The 27,286-nt window shown below is 40.5% G+C and overlaps 2 protein-coding genes across 5 annotated transcripts; both read left to right on the forward strand.

Moving 5' to 3' along the window:
- Positions 1 to 3,980: 3,980 nt before the first annotated feature.
- LOC117815583 lies at positions 3,981 to 10,580 on the forward strand. Its single transcript, XM_034687387.1, has 7 exons — positions 3,981 to 4,072; positions 4,283 to 4,374; positions 4,516 to 4,633; positions 5,694 to 5,723; positions 5,825 to 5,883; positions 6,015 to 6,172; positions 10,397 to 10,580. Exons 2-7 carry the CDS (start codon positions 4,285 to 4,287, stop codon positions 10,578 to 10,580), a joined length of 639 nt encoding a protein of 212 aa, XP_034543278.1. The 5' UTR covers positions 3,981 to 4,072; positions 4,283 to 4,284.
- Positions 10,511 to 27,269, forward strand: LOC117815593 (breast cancer anti-estrogen resistance protein 3 homolog). Of its 4 annotated transcripts, none has more exons than XM_034687399.1 (15): positions 10,511 to 10,674; positions 14,592 to 14,631; positions 14,791 to 14,907; positions 16,603 to 16,746; positions 18,132 to 18,415; positions 18,515 to 18,600; positions 19,311 to 19,430; positions 20,662 to 20,708; positions 20,838 to 21,029; positions 21,899 to 22,060; positions 22,443 to 22,558; positions 23,986 to 24,157; positions 24,268 to 24,379; positions 25,714 to 25,899; positions 26,672 to 27,269. In XM_034687399.1, the coding sequence occupies exons 3-15, from the start codon at positions 14,812 to 14,814 to the stop codon at positions 26,863 to 26,865; spliced, it is 1,911 nt and encodes a 636-aa protein (XP_034543290.1). In that variant the 5' UTR covers positions 10,511 to 10,674; positions 14,592 to 14,631; positions 14,791 to 14,811; the 3' UTR covers positions 26,866 to 27,269. The 4 variants fall into 4 exon arrangements, with proteins under 4 accessions (XP_034543290.1, XP_034543289.1, XP_034543288.1 ...); XM_034687398.1 differs by having other exon boundaries at positions 10,512 to 10,674; positions 20,551 to 20,708; positions 26,675 to 27,269; XM_034687397.1 differs by having other exon boundaries at positions 10,513 to 10,684; positions 20,551 to 20,708.
- Positions 27,270 to 27,286: the final 17 nt, after the last annotated feature.

Below are 27,286 nucleotides of genomic sequence, written 5' to 3' on the forward strand. Positions count from 1 at the left end.
CAAAGTGCCCTGAGAGACATTTTTAGCTACTTTTATGTCTCAAAAATAAAAAAAATAATCAAACAATTGTTGACAATTATTGAATGAAGTTAAAAGCTGGCTGTCTCACAATTTTCTCCAACTCAACACAGACAAATCCAAAATCATGCTCAGAGGTCCACACTCATCACAGATTATCTCCTCACTTCAGCTTGGTTCTCCTGTCACCTCCTACTGCAGGAGTCTTGGCATCACCTTTGATAAAGACTTTAACTTCAACCAACATATCAAAACCACAGTTCAGTTTTGTTTCTACCAGCTACACACAATCTCTCGGATCAGGCCCTTCCTTTCACATCATAACGTAGAAATTGTCATCCAAGCATTCATCACTTCCCCATTAGATTATTGTAACTCACTCTACACCTGCTTAAGCAAACACAACCTCTCAAAATTCCAGTTAGTCCGAAACGCCGCTCTCAGACTTCTCACACACACCAATAAAAGGGAACACATCACACCCATTTTAGCCTCTCTTCATCTGTGGGTTTTAGAATTGATTCTAAGATTTTAACACTCACTTTTAAAGCCTTAAATGGACTGGCCCCTGAGTATTTAAGAGAGTGTCTTAGGATGTATGTCCCCAACTGCTGCCTGAGATCCTCCAGCAGGTCCCTCTTGGAACTTCCTTGAGTAAAGTTAAAAACCAGAGGTGACCGGGCCTTTGCAGTCAGGGCCCTGTCACTCTGGAAACACCTGCCGGAGGAGATCAGGCAAGTCACATCCTTGTCCTCTTTTAAATCTCTTTTAAAAACACACTTCTTAAAATGTGCTTTTACTTCTTAAATCATCACTGACTTTAATTTCTGCATGGTTTTTATTATTGTCTTTTAGTTAACTCATTTTAGTTCTCTTAAACCATTGTCATGTGCTTTTGTGTTTTTCTCTCTCGCTATGTCTTGCACTCTGTAAAACACTTTGTAAACCTGTTTTTAAAAGGTGCTCTATAAATAAATGTATTATTATTATAGAATTAAAAAAGATACAAATCTGTTTTAATCCTTTAAAAGATAAATACTTCGGAATGAATCACAGTTTTCATAGTTTTTAACAGCTCAAAATCCGGTTATGCTGTTTGCTTAAAGCTGGACTGCAGGCTGAGAGACAGACTGCCATCCTGATGCAGTTTAAAGAAAAATCCTGGAGCAGCATGATGAATAATGGAGCAGCAGCTTGGACACTGAATGCATTCCGTGCTTATTTTACCAGCTACTGGCAAAAACATGCATCCATGCTATCGAAACGTATTCATATGTAACTTCTCAAACAAAAGTTATCTAGTGACTCTGGCTCAATTCTTGTCAAATAGTTGTAAGCAGTTAAAGTCAACAAGTTCTGATGTACAGCAGGAACACAGAACTTCATATTTACTCAAATGCAAGTACCAAAGGTTTTTTTGGGAACTTTCACACTGTTCCATTTTTACCATCCACTAAGATCAAATACAGAAACTGATATTCAATTTTGATATAATCTCATATTGTACTAATAATGTATTGTCCAATATATCATTCTGACAATGCCATGCCATTTTTTTTACTTTGCAGATTTTACATGTGATTCAAGAAATAATCACGTAGTTAGAGGTGAACTAAACGGTAAGAATCATACATATACAGTTAGCTCCTTGATGAAACAATAACAAAGAAATTAACACATTGAGAACTTTCACTGCTGAAACTCTGAGTACTACCTGTTTGAGCCGCTCTCACGCAAGTACAGGGTCTGATTATCTGTCACTGCTGTGAGAAAATAACCTGAGTCTAAGATTTGACTCATCTTGTTGGCTTCAAAGACAACTAAAGTACAGCTGCGATCTGAAACATTTCATCAATATAATTTGATTTAAAAATGATACTGGGTGGTTTTTAAAGCTTTGTCTAGAGGGAAATATCCTGTCCTCTTCGTTCCAAATATAATCTGCAACTAAAAAGATTTTCAAAGTTATCCAGCCAATCACAATCAGCATTAAAACTAGCCATTTGTTTTAAGGAGCACATCCTTAGACTAGTGGTTCCCAATGGAGGGGTTGCAAGATGCCTTCTGAAAATGAGAATAATTAAAATAGCAAATTTTACAAATACATTTATATTTCATACATTTGAAATAAACAATGCAAATTAATAATATTGAATAAGTTTTCAATTTTTCTTTGTTGCCACCTGACTCCTGAGGTGATCATGTCAGACAAATGTAAGCATCTATTTTTCTATCTTTGACTTTTGGTTTGGCCTATCGGTGTATGACCACGGCTGTGAGAAACCTTTAACCACATCCAGCAACAGTGAGGTCACAGGTCTCTGGCACCGTTGTTTTCGGGGTTGCAGGCTGAAAAGTTGGGAAACCTCTGACTTAGAAAATCATAGACAAGAAAATAAAACATAAAATACATACTATTCTCAAGTTCTATTGGCTTACACAATAAACAACTTGTGTTTTCTTTTGAAGCACCTTAAATAAATCAGTGAGCTCTTTTAAATCCCTTCTTAAAACATACTTTTATCGCAGAGCCTTCCTGGATTTTATCTGAATTTTATTTGACTTCATCTTATTTTTACTGTCTTAAGAAATATACTTTAAATGAATTGTATTCCTTTAAAGTTCTTTTAGGTTTTTTTTTATGTCCTTTAAAATATGTTTTATTTCTTTATCTTGACTTGTGTGTTTTTATGATCTGCCTGTTTTATTTTGCTCTTTTCCATGTAAAGCACTTTGTAACTTGGTTTTTGAAAACCATTATTATGATTATCATAAATGTGGTGTAATGCTATGTTCCTAAAGGGTTTCTGCCATTTATTAGATTAAACCTCAGCTCTTCTCTACGTGCCACTTAGTTCCTAATCTCTGTAAATGTAAAGTATTAACTTTCCATTTTTCTCAAGGGATGAGGAACATTTTACTCCCTTTATTTATCTATTTGTTTATTTTATCTGTTTAACAGGAACAGTGTGCAACGACATTAATCATTTATACAAAGAAAAGTGAAAAGATGTTTGCACCAGATTTAGTGAGCCACCAAAAAACTAATTTCCCTGAAAATTACAAAGTTCTGAAACATGGAAGACAAGTCATCAAACTAAATAAGGATCTATGAGACTGAATGATGACTGCCACCACGGCCATACTGTGAAGGATGCCATCCATCTACCAATCTTCGAGATCATAGTCTCAACAAGGTGAGGTGTCTGACCTAAGAGGCTGGCCCCACAGACGCCTTTTCCTCTTGTCCGGAACGACCCCAACCAGTTCCGGGCGCCAAGAGATGATGGCGGTCATCGTTTTGTCTCTTAGATCTATAGTTACTGACACCCAGGGATAAACATAAGAAAAAAGTCAAAATAAAGATATTTTCTGATCAGACATCAGTCTACTGTAGATTTGGAGTTGACTCTGCTAACACCCAACAGAGCACTGTCTTACTAATGATGATTTTCTTTAAATGAGAAAACGATCAAAACTGCTGCAATGCTCCTTTAACTAAAACAGTGTCACTCTTTACTTCAACACTAGATGTCAGCCTTGTACACATCACCATGATCCTGCAGCTATTTTATCTCCTGACAGAACACCTGAACAGGCAGGTTGTCACACACACCACAGTGCATGCATGCCTGTCTCTGACTTGACATGTTGACAGCTGCTTTAACAGTCTCACATTTTCATATCCCCCTTCCTGTTTTCCTTAACTCCATCTGTCTGTCATAACATGCCTCAGCCTGCGCTCACCACCTCCTGAGAGCTCATGCTAATTCCTCTGCTCTGATTTGCTGTTGGCTGAGGGGTGCTGTGGGCCCACTGTGGGATCTGATTGGCTTTTGGAGTGACCCTGCAGGTTTGAGGGGGAGCGGGCTCACACTGTAACCACAAAGAGAATGTGAGAGACAAGTATAATAACACAGGTTGAGACTTAGATGAGAGCAGCTGCAAAGAAAGGAGGAAAAACAGAGAAGAAAGAGGCACAATGAAGTAGAAATATTACAAGGAGAGAGAGAGAAGTGATTTCCCATTGTGCCTTGGTGGATTCTGTAAGCAGGTAGGTGTAACATTCTGGAGCTGCTGCAAGGCAAACAACACAGGAGCTCTCTGTTTGTGTGGCTGGCTGACTGATTCCTTAAACTAATCCCATGTTTTACTTTTTGTACTCTTCTCTGAAACTTTTGCAGAAAAAAAAAACATGTACAAGCCTGTGTCTGTGCAAATATGTAGGTATGTAACCATTATCTCCTTCTGCTTTGCTGTTAAGACATGAATAATCGCTCCATCGCCTGGTGGCTGAGACAGATCGGCCTGCCCCAGTACACCAAGACACTAGAGAGAGAATATTATGGACTGGAGGTACTTGCCTTTGCAAAAATGCCTCTAAATGTGCTTGTTGACGTCTGTTATTTACTGTGTTTTCTGCTTCAGACTCAATGAAATCCTTGACTTCTCTTTTATTGCATTCTCACTCTTGCTGACTTTTGTGTCTCTCTCCAGGGTTTGTTATATGTGACGGATGCAGAGCTGAAGGAGGCAGGGATAGAGGATGCAACACACAGAGAATCCATCCTCGGACAGCTGTCAAGACACCGGCAGAGACTGGACCCACACTCTGGTGACTCTCAAACACACATGCACAAAAGAGCTGAACAACAATCATAGTATTCAAACTGATAAGAAATTTGAAATGTTCATCAAATGGCAAAAATTTTAGACAAAAACTTTTTAAACTAGTTGAAGCTTTTAACTTTTTTTAGAGGTATAATTAGTTTTGTCTAATTTCATGGGGGAAAAGGTTTGCTGCATTAGGTTGTAACTGTATTTGAAATATGGAGATAAGAGAGCTTGACTGATATTGATTTTTCATAGCTAATACTGATCAGTGGTTCATGACACAGATAACCGAATTTTGAAACTGGTATTATTTACAGTAAAAATGAAAATCTTTCTTTCAAAATTTAGAATATGGACCTGTCTTTCAAAAAGTAAACAGATTACTTAATCACTAATTACTGTAGAGGAATATGTACATACATAAAATCGTTCAGTAGCCTGTTGCCAGTCATGCACCCAGTATTACAGGCTTTCAGGGACTCCAAAAGAGACACTAAACACCATTATACCTGCATAGTCTGGTGGGCATACCAGTGACCTAGAAACAGCTGTCCATGATGGTCTAAAGCTTTGGAAGCATCAGTACTTCCTAAAGATAAATGCTGACACTGTCTCAAACAAGAATCTGTATTGTGTTTTTACTTAAATCTAATAGAACAAACATGTTTTAGGTTGTCAGAGGTCCAACTGCAGACTGCTAATTTGATCTGCTTTTAATTGTTTTTCAGATCTTATTCGGTAAACATGTTCATAGTGGATTTTTAGTTCATGGTAGATGTTTTGTTAAATCTGTTTTGTCATGAAGCAACTCTTATCTTTTCATCATCCTTTTCAACTTGCAGAGAGATGTATAAGATGTGCAAACTGATTATCAAGTTAATCTGTCATACTTGTATTTTGTTTGGGTTGTTTATGGCTTGTTCCTGCTTTAAGTAAATAAAAGAAGTTACACACTAGTTAAAGAAACAGTTCAAAATCAGAAAAGCTTTATACTGAATCTTAAATCTACAAGAACCTCTAAAGCTTTCTAGATAACATGTTATGCTCTGTTTTTGTTTCAGCTTCATATATAGCAGATGGACAGGAGAGCGGTACGGATCTTCTCCTCTTTAACACTCTGCAAGAAATCAAATATGAAGTTATTTACAAAATCTCAAACTAATCCTTTAACATATTATTTGTGCTTCTTCAGGCATGCAGGTGAAGCGCAGAGTGAGCCGAAAGTACTCCCTGGGATCATCTATGGATCTGGTGAGACCCCCCAAAGCATCACAAACTCATGATCACACTAAAGAACAGCCGTCAGGTCTCCTCAGAGTTGCGACAGCACAATCAGAAGCTCCAGGATCCACAGTATTTGAGTCTTCTATGATTTCTCACAGGTGAAGCCAAAGAAGGATCTGTTTCGTCAGAGTGTTCTGCCCCGCCTCCAGCGAGCTGATAAGAAACACCGCCTTTCTGCTTCCTGCTCTCAGCTCCGGCCCCTGAACGAGGACAATACTATCAGTGAGGCGGGGAGCTATCAGGACAGCAAACACAGGTGAGCTGACACTCAGTTAAGTGTTTAGTGTGTGAAAAGGTTATAATAGTACTCATGTGAGAGAGACAGGTCCACTTTCTCCTGGTCGGATACTTCTGTGGCTAGTTATTAACTAGTGCCTCATAAAATGTATGTCATGGTGTGTCAGTGGGTGTGGGTGTTGTTGGTGTCAGCCATCTATGAACATAACTGTTAGACATAAAGAATAAAACATGATCCTACTTTGCCTCTAAACCATTTCCATAACATTTCCATGTCACGTTTTAGTGACTCACATAATGAAAACACACCTTAAGACTTTGACATTTTGGTCACATCTCTCTCCCAGAGAGAAGTGAAGGACTGTGTGGCAAAGGCCAGTGTGTGTTTACAAGTAGTTAATCCTGGAGTCAAGGCTTTTATAAAGAAGGCAGCTCAATGCAGACCTTTTTCCAACATTAACAAAACACATTCTCATTCAGACGGCACCCCATGTTTGATCAAACCATCAAATTGAACCGCTGTAAGTATACTGGTCTTTAGAAATCTCAGTCTGTCATGTCTACTTCCACTATCACCAAGGGCATGAATGATGATTTGTTTGTGGTGATGAAAGCCCTGGAATTTACATTTTAAAACCTCCACTGCAACTTGTCTTTCCAGAATACTCTCCTTTTGTCAGATGAACACAACAAATTAGGGATGCACTGATCTGATCCTGGTATCGGATATCGTCTAGATCGGGCTCAAAAAGCTAGATCGGACATCGGTGACAAGGGACGGATATATAGTGCCGGTCCATATGGCAGATCTATTCATCTCAGTTCTATGCTTTTCTGTGTTTGCAATAGCCATGTGCGTCTCCTACCTCATCAGCGCCGGCCGGTCTGTGCATTTTTGCCCGACGGAGCATGATGGAAGATAACTACAGAGGCTCTGCAGTTTAGGTGCATGTCACTCTTCTTTTGCTAACAACTCCACCGGAAACTTGCAACATGTGCAGTGATAATGTTTCGACGGATGGCAGTCACGCTGAAAAATTTAATGGAAGCCCAATGGAGGAAGTTTACGTCAGCTGTAGCCTACTGCAAAGAAGGAAGAAACCTTTGTTTAATGGATTCAAAGTGAGAAAAAACGGACAGGTTATTGGATTTAATTGTTCCGACAAAGTCAGCAAAGCCTGAAGTTGCCAAAATATGATTCTATCCTCACATTAAGGAATAGAGAGTGTCAAATCAATACCAGGATCGTATCGGCTAGTATCGGTATCGGCAGATACCAAAGCCCAGGTATTGATATCAGTATCAGGACCTAGTAAAAAGTGGGATCGGTGCATCCCTACTACAAATACCTAAAAATATTACCTTACTATGACAGAAGATAAAGAAAGTTAAGCCATTACATGCTAAGACCAATAAAATAGTACTATCTTCAATTAAAAAATATGGTTTAAATGACATTAAAATGACAACATTTCTGGAATTGGGGTTGAACAAAGCAGAGCACCTCAGCTGCTAAATAAGCAGTAAATGCAAAAATTATAGGAGCACATTTCTATCAGAGCCCTATCATGTCATCTCTGGTCAACCATAAAGTTAACTAATTTCTTCAATTATATATGCTAGGTGTTTCCTTTATTAACATAACATTTTGATTAAAAGAATATTTAATTCAATCTGTTCTTTTGTTTTCATAGGTGTAAGATAATGAGCAAAAAGGGACATTTTGCCTGAGGGATTTAACACACTAAGTTGCACAAAACAACAGTGATTTTGTTTTTTAGTCATTTGTAAGAACTAAAACTTTAATCAAGCTGGAGCGATAACTGAGTTATATAACTGACAATTAGTGAGTGAATAAAATGCTGTCAAGTTCAGACACATCTCTTCACACCAGTCAGAATTGTGGCTGCTGAAGCTCCAAAGGCGACAACATTCAGGTTTAAATTAAGTAAATAGTTCTATTCCTTTAGTCTGATTGGCTGAGAAGTAAAAAATTAATTGATAAGTACACAACACCTTGATTATTTTTCATGAAACTCACTCAACAGGTGCCCACGAGAAAAACGATTCAAGTAGAGTAGATTTGAAGAAATGATTCTGAATTCTTGTGGTATTTATGGAGCAACAACTTTCTGGCTCCTGCACAACATCTCTACACAGGGAACAGCGCGTGCAGGCCAATCATTTGAAGTGCATGTGTTAAAGCTGCTGTTGGTAGTCACAGAGTAAACATCTTTTCAGAGAGAGGGACTTCGAATGTTAACACTACTCCTCCCAACCAGATTTCCTCTTAGCCCCCCAACAGAGATCGGCGTGTGCAATCATGATAGTGCCGGACCATAGACTGTATAAAATATGGAGTATCCGTGACGTCACCCATCTGTTTCTGAAGCGCTGTTTTGAGGCCAATCGTCGTCGGGAGCCATATTGCTGCTGTCAAGTGATTGTGACGTAAAGAGGTGGGCTTTGAGCCTCCTAGCCAACAGCTACAGTGTTCCCGCCTGTCAATCAAGTCAGCTGTGCCTCACATTGGCAGACTTGTAATCTCAATATCTTCGAAATTGCCACGTTAGAAAAAAATTCACCCCCCTCACAGTGTGTGCCGATCCAGAAATTAGCTATCCAGACTATACCCGTCTTTTGTACCAGGCTGTAAACATGTTTATTTCTGCTGTAAAGATCGGCTTTTTTGAATTGGTGTGTATGTGGTTTCCGGTACTTCCAGAGCCAGCCTCAAGCGGACTGCAGTTTTTAGCACTCGTTGGACTCACATTTTTAGACCGGAGTTTGCCGCTTGCTCCCAACCAGATTTCCTCTTAGCCCCCCCACACAGATCGGCGTGCGCAATCATGATAGTGCCGGCCTCGTAACCAATCGGAGGATGTAGTAGGGGCCACCCCTTAACCAACCAGAATGGAGGATTGGCAATGATTGCTCCATCATGACGGGAGCAAGGGGAATAATAACATTGCTTGATACAAAGGCATTGGAAAACGCAGAGATTCAGCAATAGTCTCAAATTACTCCACTTACCGATGATTACCGATGGGCATTATGACCTTTTCTCCAAACCTAGCAGAAAAAAAGTAACGTCTTTTAAACCATTCCTACCAACACCAGCTTTAAGTAAATAGTTCTATCTCTTTGCTCTGATTGGCTGAGAAGTAAAACATTAATTGATAATCACACCTGAGCACACAACACCTTGATAACATTTCATGGAATTTACTTTTAACGAGTGTCTAAGAGACAAACTATTAAAAAAAAATAGCTTTATATAAATTATTCTGAATTCTTGTGGCATTTATGGAGCAACCACTTTCACAACATCTCTACACAGGGAACAGCGCGTGCATGCCAATCATTTGAAGTGCATGTGTTAAAAAGTCCATCACAGCAAATCCAGTTTGAAGACACTAGATCAGGAGTGTCAAACATGCGTGAAAAAAATTACAGAGAAGACATTAACTGCAATTTTTCAAAAAAAGTAACTACTATTTCAAATTTGTCCTCTGGGGGTCGCATGAAATCATAGTGCTGACGGAGCACACCTGAACAGACCTTTTTTCCGGAGCTTTTTTTCTCAAAGTGAGAAAATAGATTACTTGATGTTCGCATAATCTGGTTGAGATTCATAAAGACTTTTTAGAGCACTATAAGATGATCCACTAACTACTAACAATAGCACTACACCCCTTTATAGGACACTGTCCAGTAAGCTAACTGTTCATGCTGGAGCTGAGGGGTCCAAAATAGTCAACTTTACCTTCTTCATTATTATAATCTCTGTTCTTTTGATGTCACCTGTGTCAGGTGAATAGGTAACCTGTGTGCTTGATGTGTTTGCAGCAGGTTTCAGAGCTTAAAGAGTAAAATATTCGGCTCCACTATGAGACTCATCATAGTGAAAAATACAACAGCTGTTTCTGTAGAAAGATACTTAATTAAATGTGAACATTTTCAGAATGTACTTGTACATTTTTGCACTAAAACAAAGGGAAACATTTAGAGTTGTTGTAATTTCTAGGTTATTGTGTTATGATTTTGCTGGTCCAGCCCACTTCAGATCAACTGTGGCTGTATGTGGCCCCTGAACTGAAATGAGTTTGACGCCCCTGGACCAGATCCAGACCATATGTGGCGTTAACAAGCACATTCCACTCTGTAGCCCTGCATAATACCTACCTCACCAAACAGACTTCAACCAGGTGATGCGTTTGCTCTGCTTCTGTCGGTATCCGAGGAATGCCGGGGCAGATAGCGGTGTTTCAGCAGCACCGGGGCCCGGGGCGGGGATGAGGAGAAAGGAGGAGAAGGAGGAGGGCTCGGGGAGAACTTGTGGGAACTCGTCCGAAAGTGCGCAGAGAGGAGGGCAAGGAGGAGAAGGAGGAGGGGGGCTGGGAGGGACTGCAGTGGAGACGGACTGAAGTTTTGCAGCTCCACAGCTGTTTGGCGGTGTTAACTTGGACCCGCTTGGACCACAAACTGTAAAACATGTCGGGGAGGCGCGAGCTGTGAAAGGTACGGACAGGTAGGACTGTTCACTGTTACCTGTGGAAGGTTTTTGAGCTTTAGAAAACTTCCTTAATTAACGCGAGACTTCAGTTCCTGCCCACTGTTGCGATATTTTCCTATGTGCTGCACTTTTTGAACATTTCTCTGTGATATTTCTAAGTCTGAAACCTGTCTATGTCTCTTTAATGGACAAAAACGTCGACTGTGCTCACCTTGTTAACTCTCTACCTGTAACCTTTTATCTACCTGTTGCACAATCTTGAAGCACTGACACTTCAGAGGCTTTTGTTCTTAACATTAACAAACAAAAGCAACTAACATAGATTACTCAACATAACTTTTAGTGTACAAGTCTCAGCTCAGACAGAGAAATGCAAGCTTCTTAAAACAGAATGTATTATGGCTACATGTGGTGTCAAGTTGCATTTCTCAATAGTGGCCAACCAGCACATTGCACAGGTGTTTCTGTTGTGCTGCTTGGCCAACGCCCCTCAAACAGGATGTTGCACCTTCTTACCTCATAACAAATCTGGAAGCTGTGATTTATCTGGATGTTTTTGCATTTAGCCTATATGTAAGTTACTGTGTCAATGTATGCTGCCATGGGTTTATTAATTTTTAACATCCAGCTACAGGTAATATTTCATTAGGTTGACCTGTTCACTTTTAACCCTCATGTTACCCTCAAATTTACTAACATCTTTTATCCATTTTACCCAGGTTTATGTGTCAGGTACTTTATGTTTCTTTGTTGACTACCTAAACATCCCTTTAAATAAAATATATTTCAAGCATAAACACAATTTAAAGCATTTAGAAGGACTTTATTTGTAGTCCTTCTAAATGGCACCTGATGTCCCCCAAAGCCTGAGATAGAAAGGACAGTTGGGCAGAGAGAGCGGGCACATCATTGGGGTTATCAGGTGGGCTCCTCCCTTCACTGATGCTTCATTCAGTCATGCCCACGACACCTTGGAGAAGCTTAACAGTTAACTCTGGTGTCCCAGAGCAACCCCCCTCCATGCCAGCTTCCACTGTCCATCATATCCACTTGCAGAACCCCCAAATTTAATAACCCAACCCATATAGTATTGCCACATTCGATGAACCCAGGCCTGCAAGCTCCAGGTAGTGACAATACTGATTCTACCTACTCTACCAGCTGGCCCCCTAGCAGCCCCAACCACCCAAACAATGATGTAGACGTGTTGTTGTATTGCATTGTATCTGGAAGCTGTGATTTATCTGGATGTTTTTGCATTTAGCCTATATGTAAGTTAGCGTGTAAATGTATGCTGCCTTGGGTTTATTAATTGTGAACCTGCATCTACAGGTAATATTTAATTAGGTTGACCTATTCACTTTTAACCCTCCTGTTACCCTCAAATTTACTAACATCTTTTATCCATTTTACCCAGGTTTATGTGTCAGGTACTTTGTGTTTCTTTGTTGACTACCTAAATAGCCCTTTAAATAAAATACATTTCAAGCATAATTACAATTGAAAGCATTTAGAAGGACTTTATTTGTAAAACAGAAAATCAAACTGCTGCAAGGTTGTCATGCTCTTGTCCGCCCTGCCTTGTTTCTATGTTGTCAAAACGTATCACACAGGACACATCATTGAATGTCTTCAGAGACAAGGTGACTGGCAATATTATACCTCAATCTAAGGGTTGGCGGTTCGATCCCAGCTCCTGCAGTCACATACGGAGGTGTCCTTGGTTATAGTGACCTCAATATCATCCAAAACAACCAAAACAAATGTGTGTGAAATGTTGATATTTCTTATGTTATATACAGCTAAAACAGCCTGGGGTCAAATTGACCCCAAGGAACACCGATGCGTAATCTATTTTTTTTACAGGAAATTGGAACATATCAACATTTAAATTTTAGGTTTTCACAATTGTCCCCATTAAATTATGAAAAGTCATGAAATTTGAAGCCAAAATTTAGAGACGTTAAACATCGAATGGGGTCCAATTGACCCCAAGGATAATAGGAGGGTTAAACAAAAGACCTTTACTGAATCTTACTTCTTTGATTGTTTTTAGGTTAGTCATTTTGGATGCTGTCATTGATGTGTTGTTGAATTGTGAGGTCTGCTTTTAGTATTTTTCCACTCTGTTAAGCAAGGGTAGATGTAAAACACTTCAAAGTAAAACTAGAGTGATTTCTAGATACATAATGACTCAACATGATGAGTAAGGTCTGTGTAAACCTGCACACCACACAATTCAAGTGCAGAATAGCAGAGAGGATACAAGAGCAGGAATGGAAATAACTAGTTGATTAACAGATTTAAATATGACAGCAATCAGTTTTCAGAATATGCCTGTTTTTCTGGAAACTAAACCATATAAAAAGGGACTTTCAGACTGTATAATACAACCGATATGAAGATGCACTGGAAAGTTTTATTTAACTAACAAAAACATTACATTCACCCCAAGTCCAGAGTCTAAAGGAAAAGATGAGACCAGAGCTTTTCACATTTTTAATTTTTAATTTTCACGATTTTCAGCAACTTATGGCTCAAAATGTTGAAAAGTGTTGTGGAAAAGTGTGGTGATGGATGAGAAGGTCAGGCAGCATAGCCATTGACCTAGTAAACTGAGGACAACAAGGTCAGGTTTTTATTTTTGTATGAGGTTTTGAGGTTTTAATAACCTTGGTGTCCTTCAGTTAAAATTGGAACATTTTTCTAGATTCCTCTATATAGAAAGGTTGAAGTATTTTAAAAGTTAAACTCATTTTCCTGACACATGTATATGGTTTTTAGCTGCAATCAGACATTTATGTTGCTGAATAAAGTTACAAATCTGTCTTTAAAAAAAAATTGTCTAACAATTTAGCTTATGCCTGAAAACTAAAACACAAACTGAGTAGTGTTAATATCATGAGACAAATCATGCAGAAAATTAACTGAAACAAGACTTCATTGTGAATTTGAGTTAAACACAAGGTACTTGTGCTGTAAGACAGGAAGAGCACTCAGGGAAGAAACCCACACTGCTATGCCCTCTTCTGATAAGTGTGGTAGCCTACCCCCTGGCTCCTGATGTCCCCCAAAGCCTGAGATAGAAAGGACAGGTGGGCACCTCCCTTCACTGATGTTTCATTCAGTCATGCCCACAACGCCTCGGAGAGGCTTAACAGTTAACTCTGGCGTCCCAGAGCAACCCCCATCCATGCCAGCTCCCACTGTCCATCATATCCACTAGCAGAACCCCCCAATTTAATAACCCAACCCATAATATGGGTTGGCATATAGTATAGCCACCTTCAATGGACCCAGGTCTTCAAGCTCCAGGTAGTGACAACACTGATACCACCTACTCTACCACCTGGCCCCTTGCAGCCCCCACCACCCAAACAATGATGTAGACATGTTGTTGTATTTGCTTTGTGTAAGTCCTAAGTTGGCAACATGGTATAAATGAAAGTATCAGTGTGGTTTGCTTCAGTGGTGTAACAGTGATATTCAGGGTCAAAGCAGGGTAAACAAGTAAACCTCTCCACTTTGTTTGTGCACATCCCTGCAGCAGTCCCTGAACGCATGACTTGCTCCACATTGTTTACGCGCGTCCACACACAGAGAGAGGCAAGCATGGATGCAGATTTGCTTGAGTGGGTACAGTTGAGCCCTGTTGCGAATCCTCTGAGCTGTCCGTCTGTGAGCCTCGTGTGTGTCTACAGTGGCAGGAAGGTGGAAGCTCTGGGAGGAAGGAAGAAGGAAAAAGAGGCAGGCTATTAAAAGTTTGTGTTGTTGCGTTAATGACAGACCCAGACCTTGGCATTGGCCTTCTTACGTTATACTGTTCTTGTTCAAAGGAAAAACATGGCACCATCATGTGTGGCTCCCTGGGGTTCCAGTTTAGTAGCTCTAAATCACCTTTTCTCTCTTGTTGTTGTTTCAGCAAGAGGAGGAGTGTCAGTGCATACCTCAGCCAGCTGAAGGTAAGAGGTTAAGAAAACCACCTCTTTGTCTCTCTCGGGCTCTTTTCAGCAGCCTCTGTTCTCCACATATTTTCCATCCTCGCCCATTAAAAAACAGAGTACAGGAAACATGCAGAGTAACAATGATCTCTGTGCTGCTGCTGCTGCTGTGTGTTGTAGGTGTTTGGAGGTCGGAAAGACATGGACTCATTAAAGAAGGAGCTGGAGGAGGAGCTGAAGCTCAGCACTGAGGACCCGAGGAGCCATGCATGGTACCACGGACCGCTGAGCCGAGAGGTGCTCAATGGACCATACTGGTCTTGCTGTATTAACACTTGAAACAATTTTCCACACACACGAGATTGGTCTGCTATATGTTTGAACCTTTCTTGCCAAAGTGAGATGTAAAGATCAATACGAAGCCTGCACTATATGTTATATATATATATATATATATATATATATATATATATATATATATATATATATATATATATATATATATATATATATATATATATATATATGTGTGTGTTCCCATCCAGGAGTCCAGTCAGTCATGTCCTTATTTGGGCAAAAACTCATAATCTTAATATCCTCTGAACCGTCACGTTAGAAAAAAATTCCCCCATACAGTGTGTGCCGATAGAGAAATTAGCTACGTAGAGCCAAGCTGTTTTTTAAACCAGGCTGTAAACATGTTTATTAATGCTGCAAAGATCACCTTTTGAATTTGAAGTGTCTATGTGGTTTCCGGTGTCTCTGCAGCCAGCCTCAAGCGGCTGCTCTCTGAATTGCAGTTTATAACTCTCCCGCATGGGCTTCATAGTTTGAGACCGGAGGTTGTAGTTGGCCATACCGCGATAACTATATAAAGTGGGATGAAAGAGCATTTCAAAAAGTGCATATCGGCTTTTACTAAGTTTGCATGTCTGCAATCCTTTAAGTTTTACACATGACCTTTGTTTACTGTCCAAAATAAAACCAAAAAGCTTTTATTCACCTATAAATTGCAGCAATTAATCTGAAGATAACTGATAGCTAGTTTTGGATTGCATCAAACTGGAGTGACCGCATGCCCATTGTACCCAGGCCTCCATCAAACACAAACAAATGTATGCATAGCAGTGAGAAAGCTTCATAAATATAAATTATTTCTCTTGATTATTGTGATAAATTTCAAGTTTTGCTCTTTGTTTATTGAATACTCATGTTGTGATAGCAATGAAAATAGTGACTCAGCCCTAATCAATACCCCTCTTACCTCTGAACAATAAACATCAAGCTGGAACCAACATCCTCTTACCCTAGTTTACCAAACAACCTTCAGACATAGGAAACTGCTGAGCTGGCTCTGTGCAGAGGTAACAAATTCTGCCTTAAAGTGCCTCTAAAGACTACCTTCATTAGTCCAATTTGTCAGTCTTATATTGAGAGATAACCAACAGAGAATGAAGACAGGATCAACTCTCAGCCAAGAAATAGTGAGGCACTCAACCCCTTATCTAGTTGTTTTTTATAGATTAAACAAACAAGCAACTTGGAAGTCTTCATTTGGGCTTTAAAGAGGCTGTTATACAGATTTTTTCAGCATTATCTCTTCCCTCTTATATCCAGTATTTAGCTTAAGCTATGCTAACTTGTGACTGGCTGTGGTTTGACACTCATCTGCCAGTTTGTCTGATAGATATGAAGCCAAAACTAATCCAGTCCTCCCCACTTTCCAGCTTATTCACAACTAGAGGGGTTGGCGTGATAACACAGTACGTGTACTCAATACTACCAACTGAGTCTGTTAAATGTCCCACAGAAGTGTGCTCTCTCTAATTCTCAGCTAAATCTCAGCTAGACAGCGAAAAAAAGTATATTCCCCAAGATGTTCAATTATTAAACCTCTTCTTCACTCTTGCCAACTTACCTAACTGGGCCTCAGTGTAATGTCAACACACTGTAGACCTTAATGCCCATCCTAACTTCTCTCCTTGTCTTCAGGCTGCAGAGTCTCTGTTTGAGAGGGATGGAGACTTCCTGGTCCGAGACTCAAGCTCTGCCCCAGGTGACTATGTTCTGAGCTGCTTTTGGAAAGACGGACCCATGCACTTCAAGATCATACGAGTGACACTGCGTCCCAAAAAGGTGTGTAAAGTGGATTATTTGTAGAAAATATGAATTAAACCAAAAAATGACAAACACTCAGTGTTTTTAGGCAAGGCAAGGCAAGGCAGCTTTATTTGTATAGCGCATTTCATACACAAGGGCAACTCAATGTGCTTTACATTAAAACATTAAAAGCATTGGAAACATTCAGACAAGCATAAAAGAACACAATTAAAATGACAAATATAATAAAACAGAAAAGAAAAGGAAAATTAGAAATATATTAAAAATTACATTAAAATTTTAATTTAAAGTGATTTAAAATAAGCTAAGATAGGAGTGGCAAATAAAAAAGTCTTAATCTTTGATTTAAAAGAGGTGAGAGTTGGAGCGAACCCACAGCTTTCAGGGAGTGTGTTCCAGATATGTGGTGCATAATGACTATAGGCTGCTTCACCATGTTTCGTTCTGACTCTAGGGACTGAAAGCAGACCAGTACCTGATGACCTCAGAGGTCCAGATGGTTCATACAGTAACAGCAGATCAGCAATGTAATTTGGGCCTAAACCATTCAGTGCTTTATAAACCATCAGCAGGATTTTAAAGTCTATTCTCTGACAGACAGGAAGCCAGTGTAGAGATCTAAGAACTGGAGTGATGTGGTCTACTTTTTTGGTCCTTGTTAGGACTCGAGCAGCAGCATTCTGTATGAGCTGCAGTCGTCTGATGGACTTTTTAGGGAGTCCTGTAAAGACCCCATTACAGTAGTCTAGTCTGCTAAAGATAAATGCATGGACCAGTTTTTCTGCATCCTGCTGAGACAGAAGTCCTTTAATCCTTGATATATTCTTAAGGTGATAGTAGGCGGACTTTGTAATTGTCTTAATGTGGCTGCTGAAATTAAGGTCTGAGTCTAAGACTACACCAAGGTTTCTGGCTTGGTTTGAATATTTCATCATTGCAGATTGGAGCTGAGCAGTAACCTTTAACCTTTCTTGTAGCTTCTTAAGAGTGAGGATTTCACTCCTCTCTGTTTTATAATACTCTTAATTGAGATCTGTAGATATTGAATTGTTATCACGAACTGAATTACAGTTTTCACTGACTCTAAATTGGGGCTATTGTGTCAAATTTGATAACATCTCTCATATAAACTTTGATAACGTGTGTTTTAGAAGTCGGTTAGAGAGCAGAGAAATGTTTGGTCTTGCGTCATGCTTTGCTGTGACTCTGGGTCAGTATTGTTCAGCTCTGAATCCAAACTGACCTATGCTTAGCTGCATGCGAAAATAAACTCTTGCCTTTATCACCTTATGAGCCTCCTGGGGCTGAGTATCTGTTACTGAAACAATAGCTTTCTGTTGGAATATCCCTTTAAACGCTGTGGTTGCTATAATATGTGGGTTCCTCCTTCTGTGTGACAGGGCTACTCTCGGGAGCTGTTCCAGTTTGAGGAGGATCGCTTTGACAATGTTCCCGCTCTGATCCGGTTCTATGTGGGCGATCGCAGGCCTATCTCCCATGCCTCAGGCGCTGTGATATTTCACCCGATCAACCGGACTATTCCTCTCCGTGTCATCGCTGAGCGACATGTGGAGCACAAAAGCAGCAGCAGCAGCAGCAGCAGCAGAAGTGCTGGGGCAGAAAAAAGGCGCAGCTTCAGCTCCGCACGTACAGACATGCTGCAGGTCATCAATCCGCTGCTGAGGTTGGAGGTCGCCGTGCACATAAACATGTACAGAACAGAAACACACTGCATGTAGACAAACACATTAATATGCTTGGCATTTATGTTTATGTATGGCAGGAGTGGAAGTCAGCCTGCAAACCTGGAAAATGTTGGACGGAGGCCTTCATTGCAGTCTGCACAATCTGACAGCAACCTGAGAACTGGTACATTATTCTACACATTCAACCTGTACTGTATATAAATGTGTTTGTGGCCACTAATCCCAAATGCCTTCAGGATCCAACTCCCTCACAGCTAACAGAGATAATCCACTTTTATTTCAGCCACTGTGCTGCCACTCAGACAAGAGCTCCCTGCTTAAAACTCATGTGGTGCCTTTCCCCCTTTTTGACGTGAATAGAAAATGTAATCATGCATTTTCCTTTTATTTCTGTCCATATCACTACAGTATGCACATACAGCAAACCAAGCTCTTCTCTGTTAATGTACAGTATACAAGACAAACAGTGTGGAAAGGAATGAAGACAGTCTGCTGTTAGTAATGTGCTGCCACAGGGGATCTGCTGCCATTAATTATAAATCAGGGGCAAAGATGTTTCATTGTGCTCGTAAAACACGAACAGAAAAAGAAATAAGAAGGAAAGAATCTTAGATATGTGACTGCTGAGGAGAGCCGAGTGCTGAGAGACATCTGGTTTCTGACAGAACTACAATAAACACTTAAGGACATTTGAACCATCAGAGAAACAATCAGACAGAATGCATCCAATGAATGTTTAGAGTCCTACATGATTAGCTTTAATTCTATTCTCAGAATCGCTTTGAGTAAAAATAAATCATGAGAGCAAACGGAACGCTGGTATAACTGTGTTTATACTTTAACCTCCAGCTATCACTCTTCTTCTTCTTCCAGGTGTCCCACAGAGCACTCAGTCAGAGGACACCGGCCCCGCCCCCATCTCCCCGGTGTTTCGCACTGGCAGTGAACCCCTGCTGAGCCCTCGGCCACGACACACGCGACCCTTGCCTCCAGGTAGCACGCACACATGTGGTGGAATGTTTTAGAATTTGTCTTCACATTAATAATACAGCAGCTAGATATTGAACAGAAAGATACTGTATGTGTGTGCTTCTGCTCCGTCACAATACACACAACTACACACAAGGCCCATTATTTAAAACCAACCTCTGCCTGTTTGCAGAGCAATACTTTTTCCACTTTGACATCAGAACAGTTTGCATAGAGGAAGAATAATTTACATAACAACATGGGGTATCCTTTAAAATAAAAGCAATGCCAGTATGTTTCGTTGAGGTGTGATTCCCTACAGCCCACATCACAGGAAAAGCATTGCTACCTCATTCAGAAAGTGACTGACAGAAGCAGCAAGATACATAGAAGGAGGGCAAGAGGTAAACAACACTTTGAACTCATCGTTGAACCTTACTTTATGTGTTTATAGAAGTGTAGTTCTTTACAAAACTCAGCATAACTTACTTAGTGAGCACACTACATAATCCATAAGCTCTTTCAGTGACTCATCACATCTCACAGGGATGTAGCTGAAGTTCAGGATGCTGAGGTCACATCTCTACTATTCTTCTGATCACTTTTGGGTTTTAACAGCCGGAGAGAACATCTTTATTGTGCAGGAAAAAAATGTCACAATTTCTCCATCAGAATGTATTGCTAGCAGTGTGCAGAGGGATTGTTAACAACTATCAGAGCTTCTCTTTCTGCCTTAAGATACATTTTAAGGATTGTTTTCTCTTGGATGGGCGCTGGGAGGAACTGTTGATATCTCTTCTGTTGATTGGTACAAATGAGACAGGGTTTTTGGATAGTTATTTAAGTTCAGTAAAGAAAAAAGGAAAGTTTTCCAGTGTTTTTCCGTTTCCAGAAGAATCTGTCTCAAAGAAATATCACATTCAACCAAAACCAGCAGAAAAAGGAATTGATCAGGTGTCTAAAAGAGCTACCAGTAATTCTAAAACGAATTCAGAGACAGGTGGTCACAGGACATTCACCCATAAGCTCAGTATTTCTAAGTTCCCTGTTCTCTGTCAAAGGCCAAACCAGCTACAAGGTTCAAGTACGAGAGTGTCAAGGACTGCTGTTGACACACACATACCTCTATCCTCCGTCTCTGCAGGTGGCGGTGTAACTTTACGAGGGTCAGACGGACAGTTGCACCCTAGAGCTCCTCCTAAACCCCTCAGGGTCTCTGCTATCTTCTCTAACTCCGTCCCTCCCCCACCCACAGATCGGGACAACGACCCCTCCTCCTTCTACGACGAGCTGGTCGTTCAGGTAAAGAACTCATCAAGTCCCTCCAAACTAAGTAGATCACGGTCTCTCTGTCATCTCTCTATTAAACTGAGGAAACGTATTCTATAAACCCTCATTGTTAACTTTCTGTCCACTTCCTGTTGTGTCCAGGTACCCGAGTCCAGACAAAAAGGTCATGTGGACAGGCTGCGTGCAGAGGAGAAGTGGCAGAGCCGCGCTCGCCTCACTGAGACTTCCTTTGGTTTTCTGGAGGCTCAGCTGACTGAAGCATCGACACAGCTGCCATTACTGCCGAAGAAGAAGAAGGCGGCAGTGGAGGACTGGCATTTTGAAAAGCCACATGTACGTGTATTCAGTATTTTTTAGTTTCAACAATGGCTCCTAAGAGAGGAAAAGTAGATATGTTTTAAAGGGATACATGGGTGTTTTGCAAGTGTAAAACCATATTTGCAAAACACTTTGTTTAAATTTGTTTTTAATTACACTCTGTTAAGTTAAAGCATCTCAAATCTTATTTTGAATCTGTATTGCCTTATCGTATGAAAAGCAGAACTTTCAGTGGCGGTTCTAGACCAATTTTACTGGGGGGGGGCAGGCTGGGGCCAAAGGATGTTGTCAGAGGGACACATTCAACCCTGACAAAAGAGACTGAGAAGGGTGAGGACCGGCTGAGAACAAACAAAACATCAGTGCATCCCTATATACTGGACATATATACTACTGTGTACTATATCAAAATGCAGAGTGACAGCAGCTGTTTGGCTGTTTAGACTCAACATGAGTCCCTTAGTGCTCTAAGGGACTGGAACCAAGTGCCATACGCATGTGTTTCGCCTGTAACATCAGCGCAATACTGAAGCTTTTTTTATTGTATAATATTTGTTTAGTGGGGGGGGGGGGACAGGGGGGGGTCCAGGTTCAGTTTTACAGGGGCACTGGCCCCTGTTGGCCCCTCCCCAGAACCGCCACTGAGAACTTTGCAAACTGTTAGGGTTCTTTAACAAATGACCCAACACTCATACCTGCTGTCATTTCCAACAGGTCTGTATCACTGCAGAGAGCACCACTTCAGAATCTATGATCCGCATTTAAAATCCATCACCATGCTAAGCTGAAGCGATTAGTTTGATTGAGCGTAGCATTACACACCTTCACTATGTAACCACGCTGGGTCAACCGTGAGCTAATGTTTCCTCCGCACACCATCACAGGTGGAATCTGAGTCCTGCTTCCAGCTGGATCAGTTTGAGTCGCTGCTCTTACCGGAGAACAACAGACCCCTGGAGCCAAGCGTCCTGCTGTCACTCAAAGAAGTCTTCAACCGCTCAAACGCAGACACCACCGCTCTGCACATGCTCAGTGTGGACTGTCAGGTAACTGATAACCAAACGGCACTTAAGAACAACTCATGATTTCAATTTGTTGTTTCATATAAATGCAAATCAGAACAGCGGTCCTGAGCATCCTGTCAAGTGTTCAATTAAAATGCAAATCATGTGAGAGAATGACCCTTCTCTAAATGTTTCATGTAACTTCAGCTTCAACATGACAAGGGATTTTTTTGTGTGCTTCACGAAGAACATGCCTCAGGGTTTGATTTATCTCTGTATCCCAACATCTTCTCTTTTGTAGTATAATTAACTCTGTCTCATTTTGTGATACTGTGTGTCCTGTTTGCTTAATTAACAGATGAATAATCCCCCAGTGAACTACACATAACACCTGGCATTTGTCATCATTGTTGTTGTTCTGCAGGTTGCACGCATCGTTGCTGTGACCGATGAACAGAAGAGGATTATGGGAGTTGGATCGGGGCTGGAGCTCGTCACTTTGCCTCACGGACACCAATTACGACAGGATTTGTTAGAAAGGTATGAGCAGCTGTGCACTTACTCTGCAAAAAGGGATGAAGGATCAAAGAGGTGGTTCACCCACATAAAAGAAAAAAGAAGACACTGATTCCTTGTTATATTTGGTACACTGCAAACACTCAAAATCTTACCAAGTGAAATTGTCTCATTTTTAGTCTAAATGTCTTGATTTAAGATACATTTACTTAACAAGTAACATTTGAGCAAGACAGAGGGACTTGTTTTAAGACATATTAAATATCTTGTTAAGTCAAACAATCTTGAAATGATCTTGTTTTGAGTTGTAATTTAGAAGAAACATGGTTTATTTCACATTTCATACATTTTTCAAGCTGAGATCTTATTTGTAGAAGATGGATAATCTTGATTTAAGACAAACCCTTTACTTGATTTAAGTAAATGCATTTTATTGAAGAATATATCAGAAAACAGCTCCATTGATAAAAGAAAGAAAGAAAGAAAAGTTTTTTGTTTTTTTTTAAGGGTGGGTTACCGTTTTCAGGCACTGTTTCTTCTAAATCAGATAAAAATATACATCCTCAAACTACATGCACACAATGAAACACCTACTTTTGAGCATGGCTGGCTTATCCTAAAAAACAACATGACTGAATATTAGTGTATCCAGCTCACCATGAGAAGACATTACATCTCAAAATGCTCAAATTAAACTTTGTAATCTTATTTCAAGTACAAGATGGTCTTAAACCTAGAGAAGTGCCGCTATAATACAACTCAAACTAAGGTGAATATATATCAAATGAAGAAGTTGACATGAAATGTAATAGTGCAAAAATCTTTTTTTGAGTGAAAAAATACTAATTGTTACATTCCTGGTTTATTCTGAGACACTAAGCTTTAAAATACTGGTAAAATATTGCTTAAAATAAGTTTTCCCTGCTTATTTTAAGATCACAGTTTTCTAAATATTACGTCTTATTTTAAGAAATCTTAGCAAACCAATTTTCACTTGTTCTATTGGCAGATTATTTTGCTTATTTCAAGGTAAAAGTACCTTGAATTATTTTTTTTCTTGTTTTTGGAGGGGCATTTTTTCCAGTGTACAATTAGTGCATGTTTCAGTTGATGACTCATCAGCTTTTGTACACGGCGTGGAAAGCGTTAGAGAGTTAATCTGACAGTGACTTTATATTCAGAGTCAGTGTCCTTGTTACTGTGAATACCACACATCAAACACTTTTTGTTTGTTTTGGTAAACAGTTTATTTGTGAATTAGAAAAACTGGGGACAGAAAGGTTGCTGTTTTTTTTAGGATGTCTCATTCAGGGTTTTGCACGTCCCAAGCTCTGAACCACCTCTGCTGTATTAAGGCAGACTTTGGGATGGTAGAAAAACGTCTCTAACAAACTCTTTATCAAATTTCCGGCCCACACACTCCTCTAATCCATTAATCTTTCATTTCGTAGGCATCATCTAATAGCTCTGGGAGTCGCAGTGGACATCCTGGGCTGCACAGGGACTGTAAGCCAGAGGGCGACTGTTTTACATAAACTAATCTCATTGGCTCAGGCCCTGAAGGAACACGCACGCGACCTCTACTCCTTCTCAGCCGTGATGAAAGCTCTGGAGATGCCTCAGGTGGAGTTATCATGACCAAGATAGGCTTACTCTATGCAAACTCAGGAAAAGTAGAGGCTGAATGAACATTTTTCCACATGCTGAATATTCATGTGCCTGCATTTGTGCAGATAATGAGACTGGAGATGACGTGGCGGGCGCTGCGGAGGAACCACACAGAGACAGCAGTTTTATTTGAGAAGAAACTTAAACCTTTCATGAACCTGCTGAACGACGGAGATGGTGAGTGGTGGGCTTTAAGAGAGAGGCACAGTAAATTTAATTCCGTTCGTTTGGCAGATGCTTTCATGCAGAAATTTCTTCAACTCAGCTGGTGATATAAATTGGAAATGAAACCCTGCTGAATGAGGAACTAAGAGTTGAGCTAGTGGTCAGAGTTCTCCGTCAGTCTGTAATCTAAAAAACAAACCTGGTTTCAGACAAAGATAGTTTGGGTTTCGTGAAGTGGATTTGCATGAGGTACTAAACTACTAACTATTGATAACTGTCAACAGAGCTCCTGTGTGAAGAAGTCGGTCAGAGTTTGGGTTTGAAGCTGTGGCCAGAGGTAGAGCCTGTTGTCTTCTAAGTGGTAGATCTGTTACTTGACCCCTGACCCCTGCAGTTCACATGTTGATGTGTCCGTGAGCAAGACACTGGCCCAATCTCAATGTCCTCCCTAAGCCCTGAGCCCTTCTTGACTTAACTGATGTCACCTGGAAAGGGATTGAGGGCAGGAGGCTGTGAGGGCTCAAACTTTAGAACTGGGAATGGGACAGAATTTTGCGACTTCTCACGTGACCTGCCTAAATTTATGATTTATACTGTATACACGTGTGAAGATAAATAGATGATGGGTGTTGTCTCTATTTATACTTACTGGCAAACGTTTTTGAAATTTCATGTTACGGCGTTTTACCCTCCAAGCTCGAGGGCTTCCCCTGGGAATCCTGTGTTTCACATCATTATGCTATGAACTATGGGTAATTCCCTTACACTAAGTCTGCAAAAATGCCCACTTACGGAAAGGGGGCATAAAGGGCTCGAAAGTCAGTGAGAGATCCCTCACACACTTGATGATTTGACAGTGGGACAGCCCTGAGCCCTCATGGACTTAGCGGGAACGGGCCTCAAAGTCAGCGAGGACTTGAGGGTGGACATTGAGATTGGGCCACTGAACATTGCTCTCAAAGGCATAGCTGCGTGTGATTGGTGCAATTAGGTTAAGTTAGTACTGATGAGGATTTAGCAGCCTCTGCATCAGTGTATGGACGCACGAAAGGCTTCAAAAGAGCACCCTCCAAACTAATAATTTAAGTCAGGAAAACTTTACCCGCTTCTATATACTGTCAATGATTAATATTCTGAGGACGTGAAAGACTTTGATGTGTGGCCAGTGTGTAAAAACTGGCACACTTCCTTTTTAGAAGCGAGTGAAGTTGAAGAGATAAAAAAAACACCTGTTACACCAGATGGGCTGAAAAACAAGTTCTTCATAAAAAAGTAGTGCATTCAAAGTCTTCAGCAGTGAATCTGTAGTGAATGTGTAAACTGTGTGTTCTCTTGTTTTTCTGTAGACTCTGCAGTCCAGGGTCCCATAGCCGTGCCACACCTGGTCCCCCTGCTGATGGCGATGGAGGGTGAGGACCCCGTGGAGGACAGCGAGGAGGGCTGTCAGCTCCTCTACAACGTCCTCCAATCAGCACGCAGTGCCGCGCTGCATGCACAAGATTACCAGCAGCACGCACACTCACTGCTCACAGGTACATACATGTAAACAATATAGTTCTTGCTTTTGATTGACGATGAGCATCAGGCAGACACTGAACTGTAATCTTTTAACTGCAAGGTTTGTTCTTCCAGTATTCCAAGTTGTGTTATCAAACTCTCCTAGCTGCCGATAACTTGTAATCAATCATTTATTTGAACCTGATAAATTTGACTTTTTTCATAAGTTGTGACTTAGTGGGATTTGATCATGAACAGAAACAACACCTATAAACTAAAAAGACTGTGGTCAAGTAGGAGAGAGTCCAAAACAAGTTGAAACTCTTAATATTGTACCGTCAGAGCTGCATACGCTCTCTGACTAAACTAAAGAACTTAGTATTTGGAAATTACAAAGGTTAGATCACTGTCTGTGTAATTAAGAAATTGCCTCCTGTACAGAATATTTTTTTTGAAGACCTTGGGATTGCTGCTAGAGTAAGAAAAGATTCCTTACAATTACCAGGTTGTAAAAGTGACCATGCAAAGCTGTGTCTGTCATTATAAAAATTAATCTTACATTTACATGTACTGATTTTTTGAGGTAAATAAAAATCATCAAGTGTTAATTCTACTAAATGCTACACTCTTAAATCATTCACACATGAAACTAACACTTTAACTCTGTCAGTATAAGGAGTTCTTTCATGAGGCTCATAGTAAGGTAGTCTGCAAACTGTCAGGAAGTGTAAAGTATTATTCTCTAAACTGTGTACATGCTCAGTTCCATGATTTGTATCTGATCTGATCTTCACACTGCACTATCAGCAGGCTGGGAGCCCATCCCCGAGTTGCTGGAGGCTTTTCGGACAGAGTTCGCCCTGCGGCTGTTCTGGGGTCAGTCCGGAGCGACGGCCGACAGAGAAGAGCGCTACGAGAAGTTTGACAAGATTCTTTGTGTCCTGTCTGATAAACTGGAACCCGTGGAGATCACTCCACTTCAGCCTGACCCTTTAATCTGAAGCTCAGGGGAAATGAAAGGTGAAACCAGAACTGTCTTCACCAGAGGAAAATAACTGATACCTGAGGCAGAGATCTCACCCCTGAGATGGGCGAAGACTTAAAGAAAGGTTATCTTTGAGGTGTGGAAATATGTCAAGCAAAAATGTAACTTAAGAGGAGGAGATTCATCTGGGAAGTGTCCGCCCTGGGCAGTCCTTTACTGTGAAAAGGCTGCGTTGGATATACTCTCATTTTTCAGGACATCTGAGATTTGTTTATTACCTGAAAGTGTGCATCTGTTTACTTTGTTTATTCCGGACACTGTCATATCAATCCACACCAGTTGTTTGATACTTGAGATTCAAAAGGACCAACATGAACATTATTGAAACTCTGTTTGTACATAAACTGCTGCTGCAAGGAACCACACTGGAAATTATG

The sequence above is a fragment of the Notolabrus celidotus genome, chromosome 7 (genome assembly GCF_009762535.1).
Source record: "Notolabrus celidotus isolate fNotCel1 chromosome 7, fNotCel1.pri, whole genome shotgun sequence".
Taxonomy (NCBI): domain Eukaryota; kingdom Metazoa; phylum Chordata; class Actinopteri; order Labriformes; family Labridae; genus Notolabrus; species Notolabrus celidotus.

Coding starts and splice junctions, on each gene's coding strand:
- LOC117815583 (XM_034687387.1), top strand. CDS start 4,285: ATGAATAATCGCTCCATCGCCTGGTGGCTGAGACAGATCGGCCTGCCC. Junction 4,375..4,515: donor GAGAATATTATGGACTGGAG/GTACTTGCCTTT, acceptor GTCTCTCTCCAG/GGTTTGTTATATGTGACGGA. Junction 4,634..5,693: donor GAGACTGGACCCACACTCTG/GTGACTCTCAAA, acceptor TTTTTGTTTCAG/CTTCATATATAGCAGATGGA.
- LOC117815593 (XM_034687397.1), top strand. CDS start 14,812: ATGGACTCATTAAAGAAGGAGCTGGAGGAGGAGCTGAAGCTCAGCACT. Junction 18,416..18,514: donor GTCATCAATCCGCTGCTGAG/GTTGGAGGTCGC, acceptor TATGTATGGCAG/GAGTGGAAGTCAGCCTGCAA. Junction 22,061..22,442: donor TGCTCAGTGTGGACTGTCAG/GTAACTGATAAC, acceptor GTTGTTCTGCAG/GTTGCACGCATCGTTGCTGT.